Source organism: Paramisgurnus dabryanus, chromosome 18 (genome assembly GCF_030506205.2).
Source record: "Paramisgurnus dabryanus chromosome 18, PD_genome_1.1, whole genome shotgun sequence".
NCBI classification, from domain to species: Eukaryota; Metazoa; Chordata; class Actinopteri; order Cypriniformes; family Cobitidae; genus Paramisgurnus; species Paramisgurnus dabryanus.
Window position 1 is genome coordinate 13,121,668 of NC_133354.1, and position 25,811 is coordinate 13,147,478.

Genomic DNA, 25,811 nt, shown 5'->3' on the forward strand with positions numbered 1-25,811 from the left:
TGTCACTAAATCTGTTGAATTTATAGCAGTAGGTTAGTTTGACGGAAGTAGTTCAACCGTTACCATAGCAATTCATGCACGATTAAAAGTTACAGTGAAACGAGACGACAATCATGAACTAATTCCTCCATATCTATAGAAAGTTCTGTCAATAATCTAAAATCTGTGAACGTCAGTTTTTGGCTGTTTTTATGGTGAGCGTAAAAAAATGATTAAAAACAATGAGCGTTTGTGCGACTTAATGCGACGCTGCGCAGACCAAGCTGCGTATGACATCAAAGTATCGCGAGAATGCTTTGAAAGCAAAACTCTCGCGGTACTTCGATGTCACATGCTTACCGTTCGGCGCTGTCCATGAAATCAAGCACAGCCATTGGCCGTTTCTCAATCCGAAGGCTGCAACCTCCGGAGGTCGAATTTCCAGTCTGCATACGTCATCAAGACAGCCTTATTTCAGGATATTAACAATTATAACATTGAATATTATTTTTAGTTAATCGTAAATTGTGGTAATATGATTATGACTTTCGAATGTAATTCTTAAGTTAATTAAATAAACCAGACTTGATGGCGTATGCAGCCTGCATATGCGACCTCAGCAGGCTGCACTCTCGGATTGAGATACGGCCATTGAATGTCAGGCGCTCGAGCATGCACTTGACGTACATGACGTCGGAGTGAGCAACATGTTTCACAGCGACATGGATGCGCGTGTCGCGTCGCTGCAAAGAAATGTTGACTTTTTGCGAGAGCAGCACAGTGAAACTCTGAGGAAGTTACATGATGAAATAGAGTCTTTAAAACGGGAAAATAAAGGTAAATAAATCTCCCATTTATAAAATATAAATACCGTACGTATGCTGATAAAGTGATATAAAAGTACAGTTTAGTGTAACACATTTTATTAAGGTGGTATTGGAGGGGATGGAATGTGTGATTCGAGCTTTATAATTTTTTCCAACCGCTTATAACAAGTTTTTATTTATTTTGTATTAGATTTGACTTTATATGTAGCAAATACGCTCTCTGTACATGCATTAATGTTTGTTACTGAGGTGCACCTGTTAACAGGTGTATCAGGGGTGATACTCTATAGTAGAGGTTACCTGGTGACCGAGAGTTACTGAATGAAGAAAATGATAGATGGGCACATGTAACCTCTGTGGGTGGTATGGTGTCACTTTACAGCAGACAAAGGTTTCAGTGTATTGCTTCTGACTGTCAAAATGAGATTTGTTTGATTAGATCTAAAAAAAAGTCTTACAAGATACAATAGAAACATTTGTTTTCTTTGGTACAATAAACAAAAACATTTTTATTAGCTTTTTACAGTCAACACCTTATATTTGGTGTCTTTATAGAAACGTATCAAATGCAACTAAAAGAAAATGTATGCAAATTCTAGCCAAAGGGTGACTACACTAAAGATAAAATAGTTTTGATTTATGGTGATTTGATTTTGAGTCACAGCATAATTCCCAGAGTTTTGTGTCATTTCATAGTTTAGATGAGTTTAATGTTATTCTAAAATATTTATAACGAAAGAATGTTGAAAATAGTTCCCAGCTGTAACTGGGGCCATACCCTTTTTAAACATACACCTTTACATCTAAAAAAGTTCATATTAGTACCTCAAATTATCATATTGATACCAATATGTAAGTTAAATATCATGCTTCCTTTAATACTTTTTTCCCCAAATAATGTGGTACAGAGCTGCAGTTTAGGCTGATCATGGAGCCTTCAAAGTCGAGCAGTAAGTTTTAGGTCCCTGTTCTCCTTCACAGTGCTTATATTAACACTACACAACATTATCCTGACATACACCATCATTCTGTTACCTCACAGGGTCCAGACGAAAAATCCAGAGGCATCAAACAGAGAACCACACATTTCAAACAGACAGAGGAAACTATCTGGAGCAGACCCTGGAGGAGAACCTTTTTCCACAAGGCCCATACCTCAGGTTCTTGTAAAGATATTAACCACATCTGTTATTGCCACGTTTGTTAAGGCCTATGGCTTGTATATTTCCTCTCAGCTATATTTAAATGTAACATTCTCCTACACCCGCAGCCATCATAATAAAAGTAGAGAAGCCAGATCAACTTCCTCGGCTGCCCCCACACCAGACAAGATAGAAGGTCCTTCAGAAGCTAAAGCAGGGTTCATCACTTCTCTGCAGCCCTTAATGATCCAGTGTAGCCAATCGGAACCCCCTCGACCTCCCACCGTAACGGAGTGTGAGGTCATCATACGACAGCTGTATAATGCTAACAGTCTGCAGTCTCAGGAGGTGAGATCATACAATTGGTTAATATACAAAAATGCTTTTTTTTAAATGATAAATATTTTAATTGAAGTGTGTTCCCAGGTCTTGCGTGTGAAAGCTCTTCTCAAAGACATTGTTTTCAACAAGAAAATCACAGCAGACAATTACATTTTGACCAAGGCTTATCTTGCAGACGGTAAAAGGTAACGCATGTTGAACTTGTCAAAAAAATGTCCTGCTAATATTTAATATAAAAATCAAAACAAAAATAGTTTTTTGCATTGTGACATTATTATCAGGTTCATAAAAATGAGCATCTCAATTCAAAATGAAATTGAAATGAAAAACTGTCATTTGTTTGGGAATATTGTGTTTTTTTTACTTTTTGCCTACTCTATAGTATGGATGTAGGAGGTTTCAGACCATGCTTTATTTCCGGTCATATTATATAGCAGGCGGGCGGGATCTGGGAAAAGATCGCAGCGATTAGCAATTAGCAACATGACCCAACTTCAAACGTTTCAATCAATTCTCGAATGAATTTAACTCCAGCCCTACCTTTTTTCCATTTCAGAAACAGTTTCACTCAGATATACGTCACCACAGGGAAAATAAGACCATCGCTAGTTCCTTTTCATTGCAAATTTGGCCTTGTCCCAAATGGCATTTCATGATGACTATCGGTCTTGTGGCCTTAAATTGCGCATGCTCGCTTGGTCTACGAGTCCGTAGGGTGTCCCATCTGTCATATCTACACTCTGAAGTGTGCTCATCAGTGCCCCCTTTGCACCCTTAATTCGGTCTTTTGCGAAGCCCGGACTGCAGCAGCCTTCACGCACTTTACCAACCCAGAACTCCTTGCGAAAGAGCAATCAGACGACAGAAGGGAGGAGTTCACACCGATGGGCAACTTCTATTCCTATTGCCGGCCTGAAGCTTGAGTCTGTCCCAAAATACGACTCCAGTGCGCCTTCGTGTCAAGGGTTCCTAAGGTCTGTACTACATGATGTCATCAAAGTGTTGACTCTAAGGAAGTCCACAAGTCTAGAGAGGGCCATTTGGGACAGGGCATTTAAGGCCGTAGTCCATATTTTTTGTGTGTACGCGGACCACGTATGACGCAATTTCGTCATCAGAAAATTTTTTGAACCCTGCATAGCTTGTACACGTAGGTCGCATATGCCCCTACAGGACAATATAGTATGGCCCGGTCTCAAATGGCGCACTTCATGTGGACTTTTGGTTTCGTGGCCTTAAATTGTGCGTGCTCACTTAAGCCCGATTTCCATAGCCTGTGCGTAGCCTGATGTGCACCTCGCAAAATTTTTAACAGCGCGTCAGTTCTACGCGGACCTCAAGCGCTGTGATTGGTCCACCAGAACCTGACTACCAGTGGTCTGCGCGTGTGTTTGCACGTTGACGCGGACAACGACGCACAAGTATAAATGAAAACCGACGCGGAACCTACACCGTTGCGGCTACGCCGTAGGACTTACGCACAACTATAACGAGCCCTTAAGTCACACTTGGAAGTGTGCTAATCAGCGCCCCCTTTGAACCCTTGATGCGGTTTTCGGTAAAGCCCACCCTGCAGCAGGCTTCACGCACTTTACCAACCCAGAAGTCCTTGCGAAAGAGTAATTAGACCAATCAGACGATGGAAGGGACGCGTTCATACCGATGGACAACTTCTCTTCCTATTTATGGCGTGACGCTCGGGTCTGTCCCAAAATACAACTTTGGTGCAACCTCTTATAATCGCTTTAAGGGTCCCTAGGGTCTGCACTACATGATGTCATCAAAGTGTGGACTCTGAGGAGGTCCACAAGTCCGGAGTGTGCCATTTGGGAAAGGGCCTATGTGATTTATTGCATTTTGTCGCAATGCGCTTGTGTCAAGCATCTGTGTAATAAACTACTATTCCTCTCTATTACTTATTGTTTGTACTACAATGTCATATTTGAATGACTACGATTTTTGAAATGTTAAAATAAGCCCTGGACATTTTCTGCAATTCACCCAAGATCTCTTTTAACCCTGGCAGAACTGACAAGTCAGATACATTTCCCAAGCTTTCTCTCCAAACACTGCCTAGAGGACTGTAAGTTAAACGCCTGATATATTATTTTGACATAAATGCCAAGAATTGGATGGTTTCGGAGATGCTACCTTTTTCTCTCTTCCAGTATAAACAGGCCTGCATCTCAAGCTAGCAAAGCAGAGAAAGTGATCCTCCCTGCCCTCACACGCAGCTTGAGCAACAACATAGCAGAAAGACACAGGAGGACTCAGGCCGTGCAAAGACGTCGGTTACAAAGGACTATGCACTAAACTAAGAAACCAGGCTGCAGTAGTATTGTACAGAGTGTATTTAATTTATCAAGCAATACACAAACTGTTAAGGCTTCAGTGTAATACACAAGATGTGGACGTAAATAAAAAAGACAAAGAAACGCAAAGCAAGTCGTCATTCATATATTGCCATTGTGCTATGGAGGTGCAAAGCTTTTAATGGTTTGCTGTCGGAGACCTCTTAAGCGGCCGAGAGGCAAGCCTGTCTCACGCTTTGGGCCCATGTGTTCAGCAGAGCCGTCACCGAGTGCTTGTCAGGAAGTTGAAGGAGTTTGGATGTCATGTTCTTATGTACAGTCTGCAGGAAAGGGTTGGCATCTGAAAACGAGGAGGAAGGTAGGAAACTGTTGAGTTAATGTTTCTCAACCTACGAATTTGGATTCTAAGTATCTGCATTTTACCAGACAGTTTAAGATTGTTTGTAAGCAAGCTTCAACTCACCATACTGCTGGCCATCATCTTCCCAGTGTGGGCTCTGATCGGGGTAATCTGCTGGAATGCTCAACTGAAGAGGAGGAACACTGGGAAGATTTTTATCATCTAGATAGAAAGGGAATACCAAAGTGAACAGTTAATGTATACCTATACGATGGTGCCCAAATGAAAAATAAATAAATTAATTGTAAAATCAAATTTAGGCCCTAGTAATATGAAGACATTTAACAAGATTAGACATTTAAACCTTATAAAAAACCATTACAGGTGTGCATCTTAAGACAAAACAAAAGCACTGACTTAAAGGGACACTCCACTTAAACATTTGATTTTTACCATTTTGGAATCCATTCAGCTGATCTCCGGGTCTGGCACTACCACTTTTAGCATAGCTTAGCATTATCCATTGAATCTGATTAGACCATTAGCATCGCCCAAAAATAGCCAAAGAGTTTTGATATTTTTCCTATTTAAAACTTGACTCTTCTGTAGTTACATCGTGTACTAAGACCGACGGAAATTTGAAAGTTGTGATTTTCTAGGCTGATATGGCTAGGAACTATATTCTCATTCTGGCGTAATAATCAGTGACTTTGCTGATGTAACATGGCTGCAGCAGGCGTAGTGTTATTTTGCACTGCCCAAAAATAGTCCCCTGCTATTGAAAGTTCCTAAGGGGACTATTTTCGTCTGCTGTGCCTCCTGCCTCAATCTGTATCTTTTAAATTATAGTGCACAGCCAACTGCCTTGAAACTCCTGTTGGCGCCATTCATTTCATATTTGCTCCCGGCTGTCCTTGGCTGCCAGTATGGTGGCGTAAACAAAATGGGTCACGTGACGTCCGGACCTCTATAAGACTTAAGCCTGGATTTTACAGACAGGAAATACAGTATATCCACAGGTTACCTACCTAGTTTGCAAATAAGATGCACCGTTCCATTGTTACTACAGTAGGATGGATCCAGATTAACCAGGAATTTCGAATTGAGTCGAGCCACCTCCCCTTGAAGTATGTTGGGGATCGTTTGCCGGTCGTCATCCTCAAGTCTCCGTTTACGGGACGGAATTGAAGGGCCTCTGCAATAAGTAAATAAGTTATCTCATTAGTAATATGTAACAGATCATACCACAGGCATTTTATCGAATGAAAAACATTGCCAGCCCAGCATTTGATCTTACGTGATCGGTGGTCCATGAATTGCCGTCATAGCGGGAGCAAATGTGCGGTAAAGTGAATGGTTGAAAACCGGGGATCGAATATTGGCCATGACGGCGTCCAGAAGAGGCTGGCACAGGTACTGCTTTTTAGTACAGGGCACTGATGGAGGGGGAGGAGTCGGCTGGAAAATCACCATGTGACAATGTCCAACGTAAAAGTTAGTAAAAACAAGCAACACAAATCCCAAGTTTGAAGTTTGTGACTTTAGTAACTCACCACTGCCATATCATTCTTCAGCTTCTCTAAAGCGATTTCACACTTTTGTAGGGTCTTAAGAGGACACCTAGTGGTAAGCAAAGGGAATACAAAATTAACCAAAGCAAAAATGCAACACATGATCTGTGTTGAATAAACCTGTTTTCCTACCGTGTGTTGGGGTCAGTGAGGATATTAAGTAAACTTTTCATTTTGCTCAGATCCTTTTTCCTGTCTGTAAAAACCACAAACGTTAGTTAAGTCAGCGGTCTAGTGACAGCAAGAAAACCAGAAGAAAAATTTCAAATACCTTCGTTTTTGTCTATTTTGTTGATCATTCTGCGCAGTGGCTCAATGTATTTTGACAGCTGCTTTAATTTGTCCATATATAGTTGATCTTCAGATTGAGAGGTTCCTGCTGGACTCATTACTGAGCCTGGATTGCCTGTAGTATTTAAAAAACAGCTTTGCATTAGAAATGATACAGAAGTTACTTGACTAAGCCCTACAGATGTCATCCATTAAGAAGTAAACAGCATTTGATCATCTGTTCATTATTTGTGTTAATATTAATTGTAACTAAGGGTGTCACAAAATTAAGTCACAACCTCGAACTTCAAATCAAAAAATTGAATCGTCGATGCTGCCACGCCCCCATGTCACGTCCGGTCGGCTTGCCAAGTGGGAAAAAACATGTGTTGAGTGCTGCAAGTCAACCTCCTCTAACTTAGGGGCTGTTTACACTTGGTATTAAGATGTGTTTTCATCGATCAGATCACAAGTGGACGAGAGAGACACATTACGTTTACACCTGGTATTTAAATCCGTCTCTTTTGTCCACTTTCAACCGCTTCTGTCCTGAATACTGTGAGGGGGTGGTCTGTGAGACGGTGAGCGAGTCTCTCTGCTGTCATTCAAACCCGAGCGCGAGTAATGATGAGTTTATATGGACGCAAACTAATATTATGTCGGAGTCCACTGCTTGTTTAGCAATTAAACATGCTGCAGAGAGTTTTGTACGTGTGTATGTAAGAGCTTTCTCTGAATTTTCAGTGCAATTGATGAAATAGGATCGCGCAACTTTCACACGCTTTCAAAACGAAACTACGGAGATCAGACGCTTTAGTTTTATCAATGAAAGTCTAAAAATAGCGCTGTTCACCGTATGTTCACGCCAGAAGTAAAAAAAGACGTAAAACTTGTGTTTAATACCTCAGATTAGATAAATGGGCGGAGAGAAGGCGGTCGCGTGTGGCGGTTCGAACACATTCAACCACATGGGCGTTCCGCAACTCCAAAGTGATCCGATCGAAAGTGGTTTCGACTACCTCTGGATGTGGTCGAAAGTGGACGAGCTCAAAACGTTTTGAACACCGCTTACACCTGGCAAGAGTAAACAGCCTCTTAGCTGCCTACAGCCAGTCAAAAGGTAGCATGGCAGATACAGGAGACACCACGCGAGCTGCTCTTTACATGGGAAACAAAAAAACAGCAAGCGCCTCCTGCCTTTCTAGCCTAAAAATGGCATAGCATTGTTTTGTGCTTTAAAAAAAAAAATTTGAATCGAATCGTGACCTTAGAATCTACAATATAATTGAATCAAGGATTTTGAGAATCATGACACCCCTAACTGTAACCATAAAGAATCTCTTCTATATGTATAAAACTACATAAAAGCTGTCCTGTACTCAGTTAAATGGCCTAAGTCATTATGTAATTCCCACATCCCAGCCCAAATAAATAAATAAAATAAATAATAATAATAATAATAATAATATTTAGTGTACCTGGGGTGTTGAGTGGTCCAGGTGAAGGTACCTGGAGGGGGTAACTCTGTGGGGTGCGAGCAGAAGCTGGACTCTGGGATGGTTGAGGAGAGGGACTGGGTTGGAATCCTCCAGGGGAAGGTGTTGGACCAGAGCTGGAGGGAATAACAGATGACTTCATTTACATTTATACATTTGGCACATGCTTTTATTCAAATCATCTAACATTGCATTTGTAGGAGTTCTCCTTTCACATGTAAAATTTTTAGGAGAGTATTTAACAGCTGAAAAAAGCATGTCTTATTCCCTATGCTAATTTTCTCTGCTCTTGGTTGATTGCATTGGTCATGTCACTAAAACACCTGCAGAAATGTTCACTCCCATCTGGGCTTTATTAAAATTGCACTGTTACGCTAATTTGCCCCGTTTCTGCAGGTCTACTTGGGCAATCAAAATATTAGTACTGAATTTGGAATGCATTACATCATCTATGCCTTTGCAGCCATTTCTACCTGACAGAGTTCGGTTGAGAGGTGGGAGGCTGGGGGGACGGCTGAGGCTGGGGAGGAGGAGGCATTGACTGGGGCGTCTGCACCTGAACTGGTGACGGTGAGGACATCATTTGCTGACCCTTAAAAATGACAGGAGAGATGAGAAGTTAAAATAGATTTAACGTGACCATATCTGAAAAGGAACTGTTACAGCCTATATAGTCGTAAAGATCATCCTGCTTTGAGTGTACAGTGCCAGTAGATGGTGCTATGTGACCAACAGAAAGTTGCTCCATTGTAGCATTCAGTGGCTCAATTATTTCTATTTAAACAAGTCCATTTACATGTGCAATACGTTTCATTTCAGATGACATGCAAACCGTGTCATAATTTACGCTGCCCTAGGTGCTTATGATAATTTTTAAACAAATGTTACTCATTGTGAAACTGGTTGAGGGTGGTTCGTGGTAAAGGGAGGCAGCTGAGGGTGAATTACCGACGGTCTTCGTGTGGGAGAGCTCTAGTGTAAAGCCACAGACGTTTGCACCCGCTGGGTTGCAGTGTGGCGACCCAGCGCTCAGCCCTGCGGTAAATACCTGTGGCATTTGCTGTCCTCCCATGGCAGCGGGGTTTTGAGGAGCGGCGGGGTTCGGGGCGGCGCGGGGCAACCGGGGTGGAATTTGCATCCCAGGACGGGGCATCATCTTTGAGGAGGACAGAGGGGACAACAGACATGTCACAAGCAAAACAATAAATGCAGTGCATTAGCAGACATGAGAGGAAGCACATGCAACAATGCAAACAAAAACAGATCTGACTCATCTGCAAGCACTGATGCCTGACACATACACTCACATTCAATTATGCAAAACGGGGGTAAAATAAAAACAAAATGACGTGGCAGTGTGTAATGATCCTCTTCTGCCATTCTAAGAGCACTTAACAACACTAGTTGTCAAGACGAAGTACACAAGCCAATGGATTTCATGCTTAATGTTTTTATGTACCAGAACCATGCAAGGCAAGGAGAGATGCAATGGGTGCTCCAAAAAGCCTTTCCGCTCAAGTAAAACTATAACTGGTATCCGCTAATGCATAAATGGTTTTCCAGAGGGGAGGGGAATGACTTTGATCAAGAGACCGTAAACCCCTCCCTGTAAAATGTTTTTTGAGAAAACATCTAAAAAGCACACAGACTATGCTCATTTTATTTGCTAACCTAAAAATAAATGCATTTGAAAAGCTCTTTTATTCAGGTCCATGCAGAAAGGGCATGTGCGTTTTAAATCAGCAAGCATGCAGTCACGCTGTTAGCGGCACAAACAGGCATAATGCAAATGAGACTGAAAGTAACACTATTCAAACTTTCCGTTCAATTGTATACTACAGCATTAGCAAAGAGTTAACCCTATTAACACCATACCATCTCTGGTGTAGTGTAAACCAGGGCCACATGTATGGGACAATGTGAATGAAAGCAACATGAAGCAAAATGTTATTCGGTGAAAACTCGTAGATGGGAGGGCCGTTTTTGGGGACAGATCTTGCTAAGATCTAGTACAAGCTTATCTTTATCATAAACAGGATGTACTAGTACTACAACGCAAATAAAACAGAAGCAACCACTGTTGGGAAACTGGAGGTAAAGGTAACTTCACTACACTTTTTAGCAGGGTCATGTTCTCTATACGTTATAATGAGAAATCTGATATATTTTAGATAATCTGTATATATAATTTTATGTCGGTTTATATCAGTGAACTGATGGGGAAAACTAATGCATAGATTCAATTGTGCAAACAGATTCACCAGAATTGCGTGGCATTTAAAAAAAATTTTTAGTTAAAATTCATAAATACAGCATGTCCTTGACATTTTGTACTATATTTTAATATAATATCAAAAGAAAAGCTATTATTTAAAAAACTATATTAGGCCTCCAGATACTCTTTGTTAGTATTTTTGTTATTAACAATATTTTAAAGGTTAGCTTGTATAGAGTTTGCTTAACTACTTAAACAAGATTTTTTTTTACATCACCATAAAAAAATTGGGGGGCTTTTATTATGAAGCCTTAAGTATATCTATAAACTTGTTTAAATAACTCTTTCCCCAACAGTGTTTTTTTTTACGTTGTCAGCCAGGGCCAGCACTTTTTATGATTTTCACAAAAGTTTAATGCCTTCCAGATTTTTCTTTAAATATATAACAAACAATATATCAAATGAAGGAACAGACCCTCTGCTTTCAAACAAAAAAAAACCATTTATCCTACCTTTATTTGTTCTCTTTTATCACCTCTCAAAAATAAAAATTTTGAGCAAAACGGCGAGATAATTTCATTTTTGTGAACGACTTTTAATAGAGACCAGATTCAGAGCGATTCTCAAAACATACATGGGTTGAGTCCCAATTGGCATACTATCCGTCCTAAATAGTATGCGAATCTAAAATTAGTACGTCCCAAATCGTAGTATGTTAAAATGAGTATCCCAAAGATACCCGGATGGCCTACTATTTCCGGCCTACTATCAATGCACACTCTAACGGCTAATATTGCCCACAACCCATTGCGTGTGGGAGGGAGGAGCTTCGTGGTGATGTAAACATGGCAGCCGGATGCAGCAGCGAAGATGCGCCCTCAGCTTTTAAGTGTAAGAATTCAAATGTTTAACCCTAATTAAAGTTATATTTTATTGTCTCGTATTATTTGGTTGATGTTGTGTCAAAAAAGAATCTTGGCTCTAGTTCAGTCAAGTGTCATGCAAGTGTCTTTTTTATGTATTTCTTTTAATGTTTCAGTCTTAGATTTATACCGTACTATAAACCCTTATGAAAATAAACAACTTTTACTACACTAACCATAGTTTAACCACACTGACTTATTTGTAGTAATACTGTGGCTGTACCAATGTTAACTTTATTAGTCCAACCAAAGAAACATGGTTACTACACTTTTACTATAGTAAAAGCATGGTTCATTTTTTTCTGGGTATTTTTGAGTTATATACATAAGTATAAAATTACACGTTAAACAATAGTTAAACTATAAACTTTAAATATTTTGACTTTAAAATAAGTAGCTTTCGTTACACACATTGCACATGAACGTCAGAACCAGCCGCCTCACAAACGACCTGCGTTTGGTTCTACGACGACGCCCTGCTTCACTCCTCAACTTGGTAGAACACATTGTAAAATGTATTTTGAAAAACAAAACGATGAGAAAAAAGGATGGGAAAGGTAAATAAAATTATATTGGACATAAGTTATAAGAATAATTGAAATATTGTTAACAGTCGTGGTGTGTGTAACTAGGCAACCACGTTTTCGTTCACGTTGCATGACGTCATCGAAGTATGTCTCAGAACGTGCCTACTCTTTTGCTACACACTCAAAAGTATGTACTTTTCCCTCACAAAAACAGTACATACTTTTAGGTCGTAGTATGAGTAGGCGAATTGGGACTCAGCAATGGAGTTTGCCCTAAATGGATACTTCCTGGTTTTATAAGTTGGGTAAAAGTGCCATGTGGTGGTTAATAGCGGGAATACGGATTGCTGAAAAAACTCATCATTGGCAGGAAAGCGTTTTCTCTTAATTGATGAGTTAACTTGTCAATGGCGGGGAAAGAGTTAACTACTTCAAACAAGATTTGTATCTTTTTTAAATAACCGTAAAAAAATACAAATGCATTTTCAGGGGCTTTTATTATGAAGCATTAACAGTACATTTACATGGGACGGAAGCGTTAATGCTTAACGGAAGGCCTGTCTGAAGTGTGGCCAACAGCCAATCACAGTGGCCGCAACGTATGCTTTGGTCTTTCATAAACATAACTGTCTTGCTCTGCCTAGGTTATTTGCAAAAAGAGATCTGATTGGCTGACGTACACGTTGCTGCTTGAAAGTTGAGAAATATTCAACTTCTGCCGTGAGCAACGGCAGTGACTGCGCTGATGGATCTACAAATCAGTTCGGCAATGCATTACTCCATTAAAAGTGAATGGGAAACATCAATGCCTATTTCGTGTGTGATTGTACCGTAAGGTATCTATAAACTGTCTATAAACTAGTGTGCACATTTTCACATTTAAAAGACATAAGTATTTAAAACGTACAGACTCTTCTGCCAATATGGATCAATAGTTTTTCCATCAGATTCCAGTCTGTAACGCTATTGGCTATTTTAAAAGGGGAGGGGCCACTTTGGGAGTTCCAGCTGGTTCCCAAGGCATTGCTACATGACTGAGATATTAAACATACCAGACTATTCCTGTGTGTTACTAGGTAGTTCTTACAGTGTTCAGGGTGGTATTAACCATCTTGTTCAAGTAAAAAAGGACCCTAAAGTACACACGGTTTATAAGACACTCACATTTTTTCAATCAAAATAGCTTACCAACACTAGTGTAGACATTATTTATTAGTTCAGAAGTTTTGTTTAAACAAGCGAGGTCTGCCGCTGTGGCACACAAAAAACCTTTATAGAAAAAGTATAATCTTTTTTGTTATTTGGTCTTTGTGCATTACATTACATTCAACAGGCAAGGAATAAGTAGTTTTGACATTCACAAAAAACTCACATCAACAAGTGTTGTTTTGGTAGCATGCATTCACCCCAAGCCAAGTTGCTCATCTCAATTCTTAACACAGTTTACTCTGTGCTTACCTGACTGGGAACAGCTGAGAGCTGGGCCGCCTGCTGGATCTGCTGAACCTGCTGCTGCTGCTGCTGTTGTTGCTGCTGCTGCTGCTGTTGCTGTTGTTGTTGTTGTTGCTGCTGCTGCTGCTGCAGTTGATGTTGTTGTTGTTGTTGATGTTGTTGCTGCTGCTGCTGTTGTTGTTGTTGCTGCTGCTGCTGCAAACCTCTTGCCTGATTAGATTTACACACACAAACAGGAAGATCTATAAGCAACTAAATACCTGTTAATTTCCATCTTGGTGACTTGATTAATGTTCAGCATTAAATACAGCTGTAAACAGAATCAAAAATGTTATATCAAAGATGCACGTTAAAGACACTGGTTTTGCAGTGTAAATAACCCACCCTATACTGTAAAATTGTTTGCTCACCTGTCAATCAATCATTGTGCTAAAAAAGTCAACTTTAAAAAGTGTGCATATCTTGACATCAACAGGCATTGATACGGATTCATTTTACTCAAAACATCCAATTTATGTTAAAAGTACATTTAAAAGCAAGTGTGCAAGCTTGTTTTTCAAATTGACTTTCTGTGGAGCACTGGTAAAAACAGCAAATTCTCTGGATTTGTAAAAAACATCTGGGATAATGCAAGTACATGTGCGAACAAAATATGTAAAACTGCGCTAGTGGTTTTTGAATATTTTAATGCCTTTAACGGTGTTCTGTTCAGGCAGTTGTTCTTTACCTGGAGTGCTTGTTGGAGCTTCAACTGTTGCTGCTGCAGCGAGTTGATTGATTGATGCTGTCCTTGGGGCATTTGTGCCAAAGACTGCTGCACCAAAACCTGCTGCTGTGAGTGAGGCGGCATCTGACCTGCTTGAACTTGGGCCAGTGCTTGGGCTTGACCTTGTGCTTGAGCCTGAGCTTGAAGCTGCTGCTGCTGCTGTTGTTGCAAATGCTGGGCCTGAGCTTGAGCCTGGGCCTGAGCCTGTGCTTGAGCCTGGGCTTGGGCCTGTTGTTGTTGTTGTTGTTGCTGTTGCAGTTGCTGCTGCAATTGTACTAATTGCTGTTGTTGTTGGATTCTGTTTTGATGCAACTGTAAATAAATCCATCAAAACAAATATACAATGTTAATTTTAGCAGCCAGGCTCTGTCTTAATCTTGAATATTCTCTTAAAGGGACACTCCACTATTTATGAAAATATTCTCATTTTCCAGCTCCTCTAAATCTTCTTGATCGACCGACACCGATTCAGTTTTTTTTTTTTTAAGCTGATATGCAATCTCTTGACTGTAACTGTTAAAAAATGTTTCTAGATAAAGTAATACCACAGATGTTGCCTTTGTTATATTACTTGCAAGTAATTAGGTATTTTTTTGTGTTAATAGAGAATCAAGTAAATATGCACAACAAATATTTTTTCTACAAAGAGATATTTAATCTTTTTAAAAAGGTTTATGTCTCTTAAAAGTAATGAAAATTAAACACTTCATGGTCTTTACTGTATGAATTAAATATACACGCATTCGTATAAAGTACAACAGTTCTTCAGTGAAGAGCAGAGAGTGATTTTTTGAGAGATGAATTAGGTTACTGTAGCTTTAAGACGTGAGAGAGATCGCTCTGTTCACGTGCACTGATGACAGGCTGCTGTGTGTGCGCGTGTCGGGTGTACGCGGACAAGGGCAGCTGTGAGGAAAAAGAACGTTTAAACAGTCAAAACGCATGCAAGTAATAAACTTTTGGCATGAGGATGGAATTGTCCGCGATAAATATGTGTTGTATACGCTGTTTGATGAGGATGTGAAGACGCGTTACGCTGTTAACCGGAGCGCGTCCTCATAGAAAATACACATATCTCTGTAAAGGCAACAGATAAATCCAAATCTGCACGTCGCACATGCGCAAAGGGTTATAAAAATGCTCACACTACGTAAAAAATGCTCTCTAACTCCAGCCGCATTCAGGATCCTTATGATGACAAAAATAAACAAAAAGAATGGTTCACAAGATCTGCAAATTTAGCGAGTACCGATCGAGTCATTTAATGCTATTATCGGCCGATACTGATCAGCGGTCGATCAATCGGAGCATGCCTAAACTTGTTTCCACTTTCATTTTAATTTTCATCTAAAAGTTTAAGATCAATTTTGGCTTGTTAATCACACAAGCTATCATATGAACTAATCTTTTGTGTTTTTTATTTAGTATATTATTATTCAGTATTAACATTTCCATTACTGTTACCTGGTTCTGTTGCTGCTGAGTCTGAGCCTGCTGCTGTTGCTGATTAGGATGCTGCAGTTGTTGATTCTGATGGTGCTGCTGTTGGAGTTGCTGGAGTTGCTTCATCTGATGTAACTGCTGCATATTCTGCTGCATAGTATTCTGCTGCATAGCTGTTTGCTGCGAAGGCTGCATGGCTGCCTGCTGCTGTGGCTGAAACTGCTGAAACTGAATAGACTGCTGCATCATCTGCATCTGGCCAGCAGACCCTGCTGGGGTAAACATTGCATCAGTTCCCAACTTCCTATGGCTCAACTACAGTGTGGGACTAGCAACGCCAAGGCGATGGATATTAAACATACCAGACTGCTGGCCGCCTGCTACTCCTTGCATGGCATGCTGACCCATCTGCATTTGCCCCATGGGCCCCATACCAGGTGGGCGTGGTCCAATGCCAATGACACCTGGCCCACCTCCACTCACTCCAGTCAAATTCTGCAGGGCATTCATGGGATCTAAAATATAAAACATGATCTGTTAAAATAATTTTAAAATTAGCAGAAAATGTGTTTTGAAACTTTAATGCAAGAGCTATTTTTAGGGATTCATTTAATATACTACTGTTTTTGCTGTAAGTAAGTGAGATTTGATTTACCAGGACCCCCTTGTGCCTTTTTATCTGCAATGAAAAGAAATGTGCTCAAAACACAGTTCACATCGAAGAATAAAAGCATGTAAAATTTTATATCGAAACATTGTGGATGGTCAACTTACGAACATCTCTGAAATGAATTATCAGCCTCGCAACCAAAGACAAATACTCCTCCTGTCAAAAGCGGTCATTTGCATCTTGTTAATTTGCATCTTGTTAATTTGCATCTGAATAATATTACTGTCTGATATTTAATAATCAGATGAACAAAACAGTATCTTTGGGAGACAGCATGCACATGTGTAATTAATAGTCTAACTCACAACCAGTACTTACTCTGGTCTTTGCCTTGAGATATACATGATTTTCCATGTCAGAACTGGACTTATTATGAGCAGTTCCTGCTTTTCTCATGGCTTCCTCTCTAAAACACCACAAAACAGAAGTGCAGGTCTGATGACTATAGATGACAGAAGACTGAGAAAAAGCTCCTCTCTATGACATAATTAGTTTGTGATTCCTTATGATCATGTTCTTATACAAACACGTCACTTTCATTTTTCACTTTCGCTTAGGTGTCCTGCCTGAATGTAATAGCACTAAATAACACTGACAGAATAGGCTAAGATTTATCAAACTAACTAACTAAATATGAGTTGTTCTATAAACTGGGCTATATTGTAAACTCCTATATGGGTGCTGTTATATTTGCAGCTAATATAAAAATATTAATAAATACAATTGGCTCTCAACACCAAACTTCTAAACCTCATACAGCTATTATATTTCAATCTATGTGATGGTATACCAACAGCTAATAAAGTAAACATATAGAGGCACTTATTTGAAACATATTTCAGCCCTTTGATTACTGTGTTTTATCCTCATGTGCTTTGTTTAGGAATACTTGATGATATACATTTATATTATTTGTCATATATTAACGTTCGCTTAAAAAAAACATAAATGTCGTTTGGTATAAATTTCACGGGATAAAACAATTGCCACTTCATAAAAATTATATTCTAACGTTAGATAAAAACAATGTATCTAACGCTGTTTTGTTGTAACTGTCAATCAAACAATCGTGTACATTTTACTGAAAACCAAGTATTATTAGAAGGCTCATAATAAACTAAACATCACAAGTGCGACCAATTAAACTGAGTTTGTTTTATTTTAACGCCAGTTACGTTATAATTTTCTTCACTCATGGGCTCATGTTTAATGATGCTAGCTTTATTTTAGCTAACGACACAGCTCAATAAGTACCATACAGGAAACTATATCACTCAGTGAGTATCATAATTTATTTTACTAGATACCAAATTACCTACTTCCACTTAAAGACCAAAGTTTACGGTGTTTTACAGACTATGTTGGTATGTTGAGCATCAGCTAGTTAGCAGCTACCTAGCTAGCATCACTGTTCCCGTGCGCGTGACCATAAGCGCCGCACAAACGCATCCAAACAAATAAGATTTAATGGATAATACTTACATTTGAGCCACTACTTTCTGTCTGAAGGCTGTGCTCCTCCAGTCGCTATCAGAACCTGAGACATCCATTACAGATAACGTTGAAAAACGTTAAACAAGCCGTTTGTAAGTTTCAGGTAATGATGGACGCGTTTGGAAAACTGATTCGTGAAGCTTTGAATCGTTTAGGAATCATTTGTTTCGAATCAGTCAAGTCTCTCCAACGGCGTCTGTCTACGGACAGAGAGGGGCGTAACAGTGTTATATGACATGGATTCAGCTTTCAGTGTGGGTTGAATGTGTATATAATGTAGGTTGAGTAAAGTATTGATTCAGTTGGTTTGGTGTAATCTGTCTAAAACATATACAACTGATTCTATACAGTATACATTTCACATAATATCCGCATTTTTTTAATGGCATTGTTTATTCAATTCAGAAAATTACATAATAATTGCAACACACGATTCTTCTTGGCAATAATGTCACTACTTAGCTCATATTAAAAAGCCAAAAGTTTATATAAATATAAAATACAAGCTGTAACGTTATACCACAGTTATAATAGTGTGATTGTTGTGGAAAACATTAGGCCTACAGTCGTCGTTATTGTAGCAGCTTTCAAAAGCTGATGTTTATTTTTGCAGACTTTTGAGATCCTTTCATCTGTGAGAGAAAAATGAAAAGAAGCTAAAGACGAAATTATTACTTTATTTAGTATAAACAGCAATTAAAATATAGGGTTTCTGGTTGCAACTTTTATTAAAAGGCTCTTTGACAAATTCACAATCAAATTCACTTCAATTACAAAAAAAAAAAAAAAAAGGAAACCCTGTGCACACTTCACCATGGCAATGTCTAACTTGATGGCTCAACTCGTCCCTCGACTGCAAGAAGCAAATTTCGACGATCGGTCTGCGAAGCGAGGCATGAACACACCTAATGATATCGGCGGCATAAGGGCAGCTCTGGGAAACACATTCGGACAGCCTTCATAGGCAGCGTAACGTTTGAAATATAAACAAGAGAGCACCTTTATGATCACTAATCGCATATTTGAAAACTACAATAATGAGTTCTCTCTAGAAATGCTATCAAAAAGTGTAAACAGTGAAAATAAAACTTTATTTACACAAAATTTGTGCCCCAGCCGCTTTCTTGGATGGCATTTTAAACTAATAAAGTATAAAACCCTGACCCAAAACATAACAAAAGCAATGTAAGCAGTGAGCAAGCCAAAGACGACAGTGACAAAGATGGCAAAAATTCCAATGGTGTTTTAATTAGCAAGAAACCAAACTCAACTGAGTCAGTTATTCTTCTTCATACACATTAACATAACACTGCTGCAACTAAATAGAGAATAAATACTTTTGCTATAAAATCCACGAGCCGTAGCTCAGCCTGCTACCTGTCTCATAGGATTATATTTTATAAGATTATACAGGCATCAAGGCAGAATTATGAAACTGGTTTGAACAACAAAGTATTTTTATATAAAAATGTATTGCCAACTTTGGTAAAAACAGCTGTAAGTGAAATCAGAATGAGGCGATTCATTGTTTTAATTTTTTTAACAGATTTTTTTTAACAAAATTGTGCAAAATATTTTGTACGATGAATGCATGTACTTATTTGTAATATTTTTTACACATATTGTGAATCAAATTTAAATCATTATTAATAATTGTAGCGTCTTTATGATTCATTATTGTATGGTCTCACATGCTGCTATGACTGTATACCGTTGGGGGCATGTTAGGACTCAAGAATGAGTTTATTTAAATTTGCTGAGAGCTGGGCTGCCTGCTGGATCTGCTGCTGTTGTTGTTGTTGTTGTTGCTGCTGCTGCTGCAGAAAATGCTGGGCCTGAGCTTGAGCCTGGGCCTTAGCCTGTTGTTGTTGCTGCTGTAATTGTACTAATTGCTGTTGCTGTTGGATTCTGTTTTGATGCAACTGTAAATAAATCCATCAAAACAAATACACAAATGTTAATATTAGCAGCCAGGCTCTGTGTCTTAATCTTTAATATTTTCTTAAAGGGACACTCCACTTTTTTTGAAAATATGCTGATTTTCCAGCTCCCCTAGAGTTATCTTCGTAATCGTCCGATACCGATTCCGTTTTTTCAAGCTGATATGCAATCTAACTGTTAAAAAAAAATTCTAGATAAAGTAATACCACAGATGTTGCCTTTGTTATATTACTTGCAAGTAATTAGGTATATTTTTGTGTTAATAGAGAAACTAATAAATAAGCACAACACATTTTTTTTTCTACAAAGAGATATTTAATATCTCTTTAAAAAGGTTTATTTCTTTTAAAAGTAATGAGAATTAAACACTTAACAGTCTTTACTGTATGAATTAAATATACATGCATTCGTATGAAGTATAACAGTTCAAGAACAAGTCAAGAGCAGAGAGTGATTTTATTCAGAGATGAATTAAGCCCGATTTATAGCGGTGCGTAAGTTCTACGCCGTAGCTACAACGTAGGCTATCCGTAGCCTGTGCGAAGCTCTGCGTAGCCTGATGTGCACCTCGCAGGACCTACTCACAACTATAACGATACTGCAGCTTTAAGACGTGACAGAGATTAAACGGTCAAAACTTTTAAACGCATGCAAATAATAAACTTTTGGCATGAGGATGCAACTGTCCGCGATTGATATGTGTTGTATATGCTGTGTGTGATGGGGATGTGAAGACCCGTCGCGCTGTTGACCAGAGTGCGTCCTCATAGTAAATACACATATCTCTGTAAAGGTAAGAGAGAAATCTAAATCTGCACGTCCCACATGAGCAATCGGTTATAAAAATCCCACTCCATAAAAAATGCTCTCTAACTGCAGCCACACTCAGGATCCCTATGATGACAAAAATAAACGGAAAGATCGGTTCAGAAGATCGGCAAATTTAGCGAGTACCGATCAAGTAATTTAATGCCCTTATCGACCGATACCGATCGGCGGCCGATCGATCGAAGCATCCCTAAACTTGTTTCCATCCACTTTAATTTTAATTTTATAAAAAGCTATCATATGAACTCTTTTTATGTTTTTTTATTCAGTATATTATTATTCAGTATTAAAGGGACATTCCACATTTCAAAAATAGTCCCCTGCCATTGAAAGTAACCAAGGGGACTATTTTCGGGCAGTGCATAATATCACTACACCTGCTGCAGCCATGGTACATCAGCAAAGTCACTAATTATTACGCCAGTTTGGGAGTATAGTTCCTGGCTTTATCTGCCTAGAAAATCGCAGCTTTTAATTTTCTGTCAGTCTTAGTACATGATGTAACTACAGTTACTACAGAAGAGTCAAGTTTTAAATAGGAAAAATATTTAAACTCTTTGGTTATTTCTTTGCCCAATACTAATGGTCTAATCAGATTCAATGAATTGCACTAAGCTATGCTAAAAGTGCTAGCGCCAGACCCGGAGATCAGCTGAATGGATTTCAAAACAGTAAGAATCAAATTTTTAACTCTAGGGGAGCTGGAAAATTAGCATATTTTCAAAAACATTTCCATTACTTTTACCTGGTTCTGTTGCTGCTGCTGCTGCTGAGTCTGAGCCTGCTGCTGTTGCTGATTAGGATGCTGCAGTTGTTGATTCTGATGGTGCTGCTGTTGGAGTTGCTGGAGTTGCTTCATTTGATGTAACTGCTGCATATTCTGCTGCATAGTATTCTGCTGCATAGCTGTTTGCTGCGAAGGCTGCATGGCTGCCTGCTGCTGTGGCTGAAACTGCTGAAACTGAATAGACTGCTGCATCATCTGCATCTGTCCAGCAGACCCTGCTGGGGTAAACATTGCATCAGTTCCCAACTTCCTTTGGCTCAACTGCTACAGTGTGGGACTAGCAACGCCAAGGCGATGGATATTAAACATACCAGACTGCTGGCCGCCTGCTACTCCTTGCATGGCATGCTGACCCATCTGCATTTGCCCCATGGGCCCCATACCAGGTGGGCGTGGTCCAATGCCAATGACACCTGGCCCACCTCCACTCACTCCAGTCAAATTCTGCAGGGCATTCATGGGATCTAAAATATAAAACATGATCTGTTAAAATAATTTTAAAATGAGCAGAAAATGTGTTTTGAAACTTTAATGCAAGAGCTATTGTTAGGGATTCATTTAATATACTACTGTTTTTGCTGTAAGTAAGAGAGATTTGATTTACCAGGACCCCCTTGTGCCTTTTTATCTGCAATGAAAAGAAATGTGCTCAAAACACAGTTCACATCGAAGAATAAAAGCATGTAAAATTTTATATCGAAACATTGTGGATGGTCAACTTACGAACATCTCTGAAATGAATTATCAGCCTCGCAACCAAAGACAAATACTCCTCCTGTCAAAAGCCGTCATTTGCATCTTGTTAATTTGCATCTGAATAATATTACTGTCTGATATTTAATAATCAGATGAACAAAACAGTATCTTTGGGAGACAGCATGCACATGTCTAATTAATAGGCTAACCCACAACCAGTACTTACTCTGGTCTTTGCCTTGAGATATACATGATTTTCCATGTCAGAACTGGACTTATTATGAGCAGTTCCTGCTTTTCTCATGGCTTCCTCTCTAAAACACCACAAAACAGAAGTGCAGGTCTGATGACTATAGATGACAGAAGACTGAGAAAAAGCTCATCTCTATGACATAATTAGTTTGTGATTCCTTATGATCATGTTCTTACACAAACACGTCACTTTCATTTTTCACTTTCGCTTAGGTGTCCTGCCTGAATGTAATAGCACTAAATAACACTGACAGAATAGGCTAAGATTTATCAAACTAACTAACTAAATATGAGTTGTTCTATAAACTGGGGTATATTGTAAACTCCTATATGGGTGCTGTTATATTTGCAGCTAATATAAAAATATTAATAAATACAATTGGCTCTCAACACCAAACTTCTAAACCTGATACAGTTATTATATTTCAATCTATGTGATGGTATACCAACAGCTAATAAAGTAAACATATAGACCAGGCACTTATTTGAAACATATTTCAGCCCTTTGATTACTGTGTTTTATCCTCATGTGCTTTGTTTACGAATACTTGATGATATACATTTATATTATTTGTCATATATTAACGTTCTCTTAAAAAAAACATAAATGTCGCTTGGTATAAATTTCACGGGATAAAACAATTGCCACTTCATAAAAATTATATTCTAACGTTAGATAAAAACAATGTATCTAACGCTGTTTTGTTGTAACTGTCAATCAAACAATCGTGTACATTTTACTGAAAACCAAGTATTATTAGAAGGCTCATAATAAACTAAACATCACAAGTGCGACCAATTAAACTGAGTTTGTTTTATTTTAACGCCAGTTAAGTTACGTTATAATTTTCTTCACTCATGGGCTCATGTTTAATGATGCTAGCTTTATTTTAGCTAACGCCACAGCTCAATAAGTACCATACAGGAAACTATATCACTCAGTGAATATCATAATTTATTTTACTAGATACCAAATTACCTACTTCCACTTAAAGACCAAAGTTTACGGTGTTTTACAGACTATGTTGGTATGTTGAGCATCAGCTAGTTAGCAGCTACCTAGCTAGCATCACTGTTCCCGTGCGCGTGACCATAAGCGCCGCACAAACGCATCCAAACAAATAAGATTTAATGGAGAATACTTACATTTGAGCCACTACTTTCTGTCTGAAGGCTGTGCTCCTCCAGTCGCTATCAGAACCTGAGACATCCATAACAGATAACGTTGAAAAACATTAAACAAGCCGTTTTTAAGTTTAAGTAAGTTGGCTGCCAGCTGCTGTGGCTGAAACTGCTGAAACTGAATAGACTGCTGTCAGTCCAGCAGACCCTGCTGGGGTAAACATTGCATCAGTTCCCAACTTCCTATGGCTCAACTGCTACAGTGTGGGACTAGCAACGCCAAGGCGATGGATATTAAACATACCAGACTGCTGGCCGCCTGCTACTCCTTGCATGGCATGCTGACCCATCTGCATTTGCCCCATGGGCCCCATACCAGGTGGGCGTGGTCCAATGCCAATGACACCTGGCCCACCTCCACTCACTCCAGTCAAATTCTGCAGGGCATTCATGGGATCTAAAATATAAAACATGATCTGTTAAAATAAGTTTAAAATTAGCAGAAAATGTGTTTTGAAACTTTAATGCAAGAGCTATTGTTAGGGATTCATTTAATATACTACTGTTTTTGCTGTAAGTAAGCGAGATTTGATTTACCAGGACCCCCTTGTGCCTTTTTATCTGCAATGAAAAGAAATGTGCTCAAAACACAGTTCACATCGAAGAATAAAAGCATGTAAAATTTTATATCGAAACATTGTGGATGGTCAACTTACGAACATCTCTGAAATGAATTATCAGCCTCGCAACCAAAGACAAATACTCCTCCTGTCAAAAGCGGTCATTTGCATCTTGTTAATTTGCATCTTGTTAATTTGCATCTGAATAATATTACTGTCGGATATTTAATAATCAGATGAACAAAACAGTATCTTTGGGAGACAGCATGCACATGTATAATTAATAGGCTAACCCACAACCAGTACTTACTCTGGTCTTTGCCTTGAGATATACATGATTTTCCATGTCAGAACTGGACTTATTATGAGCAGTTCCTGCTTTTCTCATGGCTTCCTCTCTAAAACACCACAAAACAGAAGTGCAGGTCTGATGACTATAGATGACAGAAGACTGAGAAAAAGCTCCTCTCTATGACATAATTAGTTTGTGATTCCTTATGATCATGTTCTTATACAAACACGTCACTTTCATTTTTCACTTTCGCTTAGGTGTCCTGCCTGAATGTAATAGCACTAAATAACACTGACAGAATAGGCTAAGATTTATCAAACTAACTAACTAAATATGAGTTGTTCTATAAACTGGGGTATATTGTAAACTCCTATATGGGTGCTGTTATATTTGCAGCTAATATAAAAATATTAATAAATACAATTGGCTCTCAACACCAAACTTCTAAACCTGATACAGTTATTATATTTCAATCTATGTGATGGTATACCAACAGCTAATAAAGTAAACATATAGACCAGGCACTTATTTGAAACATATTTCAGCCCTTTGATTACTGTGTTTTATCCTCATGTGCTTTGTTTACGAATACTTGATGATATACATTAATATTATTTGTCATATATTAACGTTCTCTTAAAAAAAACATAAATGTCGCTTGGTATAAATTTTTACGGGGTAAAACAATTGCCACTTCATAAAAATTATATTCCAACGTTAGATAAAAAATGTCTCTAACGCTGTTTTGTTGTAACTGTCAATCAAACAATCGTGTACATTTTACTGAAAACAAAGTATTATTAGATGTGCTCATAATAAACTAAAAAAATCACAAGTGCGACCTATTAAACTGAGTTTGTTTTATTTTAACGCCAGTTAAGTTACGTTATAATTTTCTTCACTCATGGGCTCATGTTTAATGATGCTAGCTTTGTTTTAGCTAACGACACAGCTCAATAAGTACCATACAGGAAACTATATCACTCAGTGAATATCATAATTTATTTTACTAGATACCAAATTACCTACTTCCACTTAAAGACCAAAGTTTACGGTGTTTTACAGACTATGTTGGTATGTTGAGCATCAGCTAGTTAGCAGCTACCTAGCTAGCATCACTGTTCCCGTGCGCGTGACCATAAGCGCCGCACAAACGCATCCAAACAAATAAGATTTAATGGAGAATACTTACATTTGAGCCACTACTTTCTGTCTGAAGGCTGTGCTCCTCCAGTCGCTATCAGAACCTGAGACATCCATTACAGATAACGTTGAAAAACGTTAAACAAGCCGTTTGTAAGTTTCAGGTAATGATGGACGCGTTTGGAAAACTGATTCGTGAAGCTTTGAATCGTTTAGGAATCATTTGTTTCGAATCAGTCAAGTCTCTCCAACGGCGTCTGTCTACGGACAGAGAGGGGCGTAACAGGACCTTTACTGTTATATGAAATGGATTCAGCTTTCAGTGTGGGTTGAATGTGTATATAATGTAGGTTGAGTAAAG

General features: G+C 38.8%; 2 protein-coding genes across 5 annotated transcripts; one reads left to right on the top strand and one right to left on the bottom strand.

Annotated features, from left to right (window-relative positions):
* Positions 1 to 74: 74 nt before the first annotated feature.
* On the top strand, positions 75 to 4,605 carry ccdc74b (coiled-coil domain containing 74B). Of its 2 annotated transcripts, XM_065244233.2 has the most exons (7): positions 75 to 816; positions 1,715 to 1,756; positions 1,849 to 1,966; positions 2,077 to 2,296; positions 2,375 to 2,475; positions 4,317 to 4,373; positions 4,459 to 4,605. In XM_065244233.2, the coding sequence occupies exons 1-7, from the start codon at positions 687 to 689 to the stop codon at positions 4,601 to 4,603; spliced, it is 813 nt and encodes a 270-aa protein (XP_065100305.1). In that variant the 5' UTR covers positions 75 to 686; the 3' UTR covers positions 4,604 to 4,605. The 2 variants fall into 2 exon arrangements, with proteins under 2 accessions (XP_065100305.1, XP_065100306.1); XM_065244234.2 differs by lacking the exon at positions 1,715 to 1,756.
* Positions 4,606 to 4,623: 18 nt separating this feature from the next.
* Positions 4,624 to 25,673, bottom strand: med15 (mediator complex subunit 15). Of its 3 annotated transcripts, XM_065244226.2 has the most exons (28): positions 25,500 to 25,673; positions 24,326 to 24,413; positions 24,112 to 24,163; positions 23,993 to 24,016; positions 23,700 to 23,852; positions 23,420 to 23,474; positions 22,248 to 22,335; positions 22,049 to 22,100; positions 21,930 to 21,953; positions 21,637 to 21,789; positions 17,758 to 17,812; positions 16,594 to 16,681; positions 16,380 to 16,431; positions 16,261 to 16,284; positions 15,968 to 16,120; positions 15,627 to 15,877; positions 14,124 to 14,474; positions 13,403 to 13,606; positions 9,328 to 9,435; positions 8,753 to 8,871; positions 8,262 to 8,395; positions 6,785 to 6,919; positions 6,646 to 6,709; positions 6,496 to 6,562; positions 6,240 to 6,400; positions 5,971 to 6,137; positions 5,066 to 5,164; positions 4,624 to 4,942 (listed from the first exon to the last, which is right to left on the bottom strand). In XM_065244226.2, exons 1-28 carry the CDS (start codon positions 25,565 to 25,567, stop codon positions 4,806 to 4,808), a joined length of 3,126 nt encoding a protein of 1,041 aa, XP_065100298.2. In that variant the 5' UTR covers positions 25,568 to 25,673; the 3' UTR covers positions 4,624 to 4,805. The 3 variants fall into 3 exon arrangements, with proteins under 3 accessions (XP_065100298.2, XP_073668631.1, XP_073668630.1); XM_073812530.1 differs by lacking the exons at positions 23,993 to 24,016; positions 24,112 to 24,163; positions 24,326 to 24,413; positions 25,500 to 25,673 and having other exon boundaries at positions 23,420 to 23,606; positions 23,700 to 23,838; XM_073812529.1 differs by lacking the exons at positions 23,993 to 24,016; positions 24,112 to 24,163; positions 24,326 to 24,413; positions 25,500 to 25,673 and having other exon boundaries at positions 23,420 to 23,603; positions 23,700 to 23,837.
* Between the last annotated feature and the right edge of the window lie 138 nt (positions 25,674 to 25,811).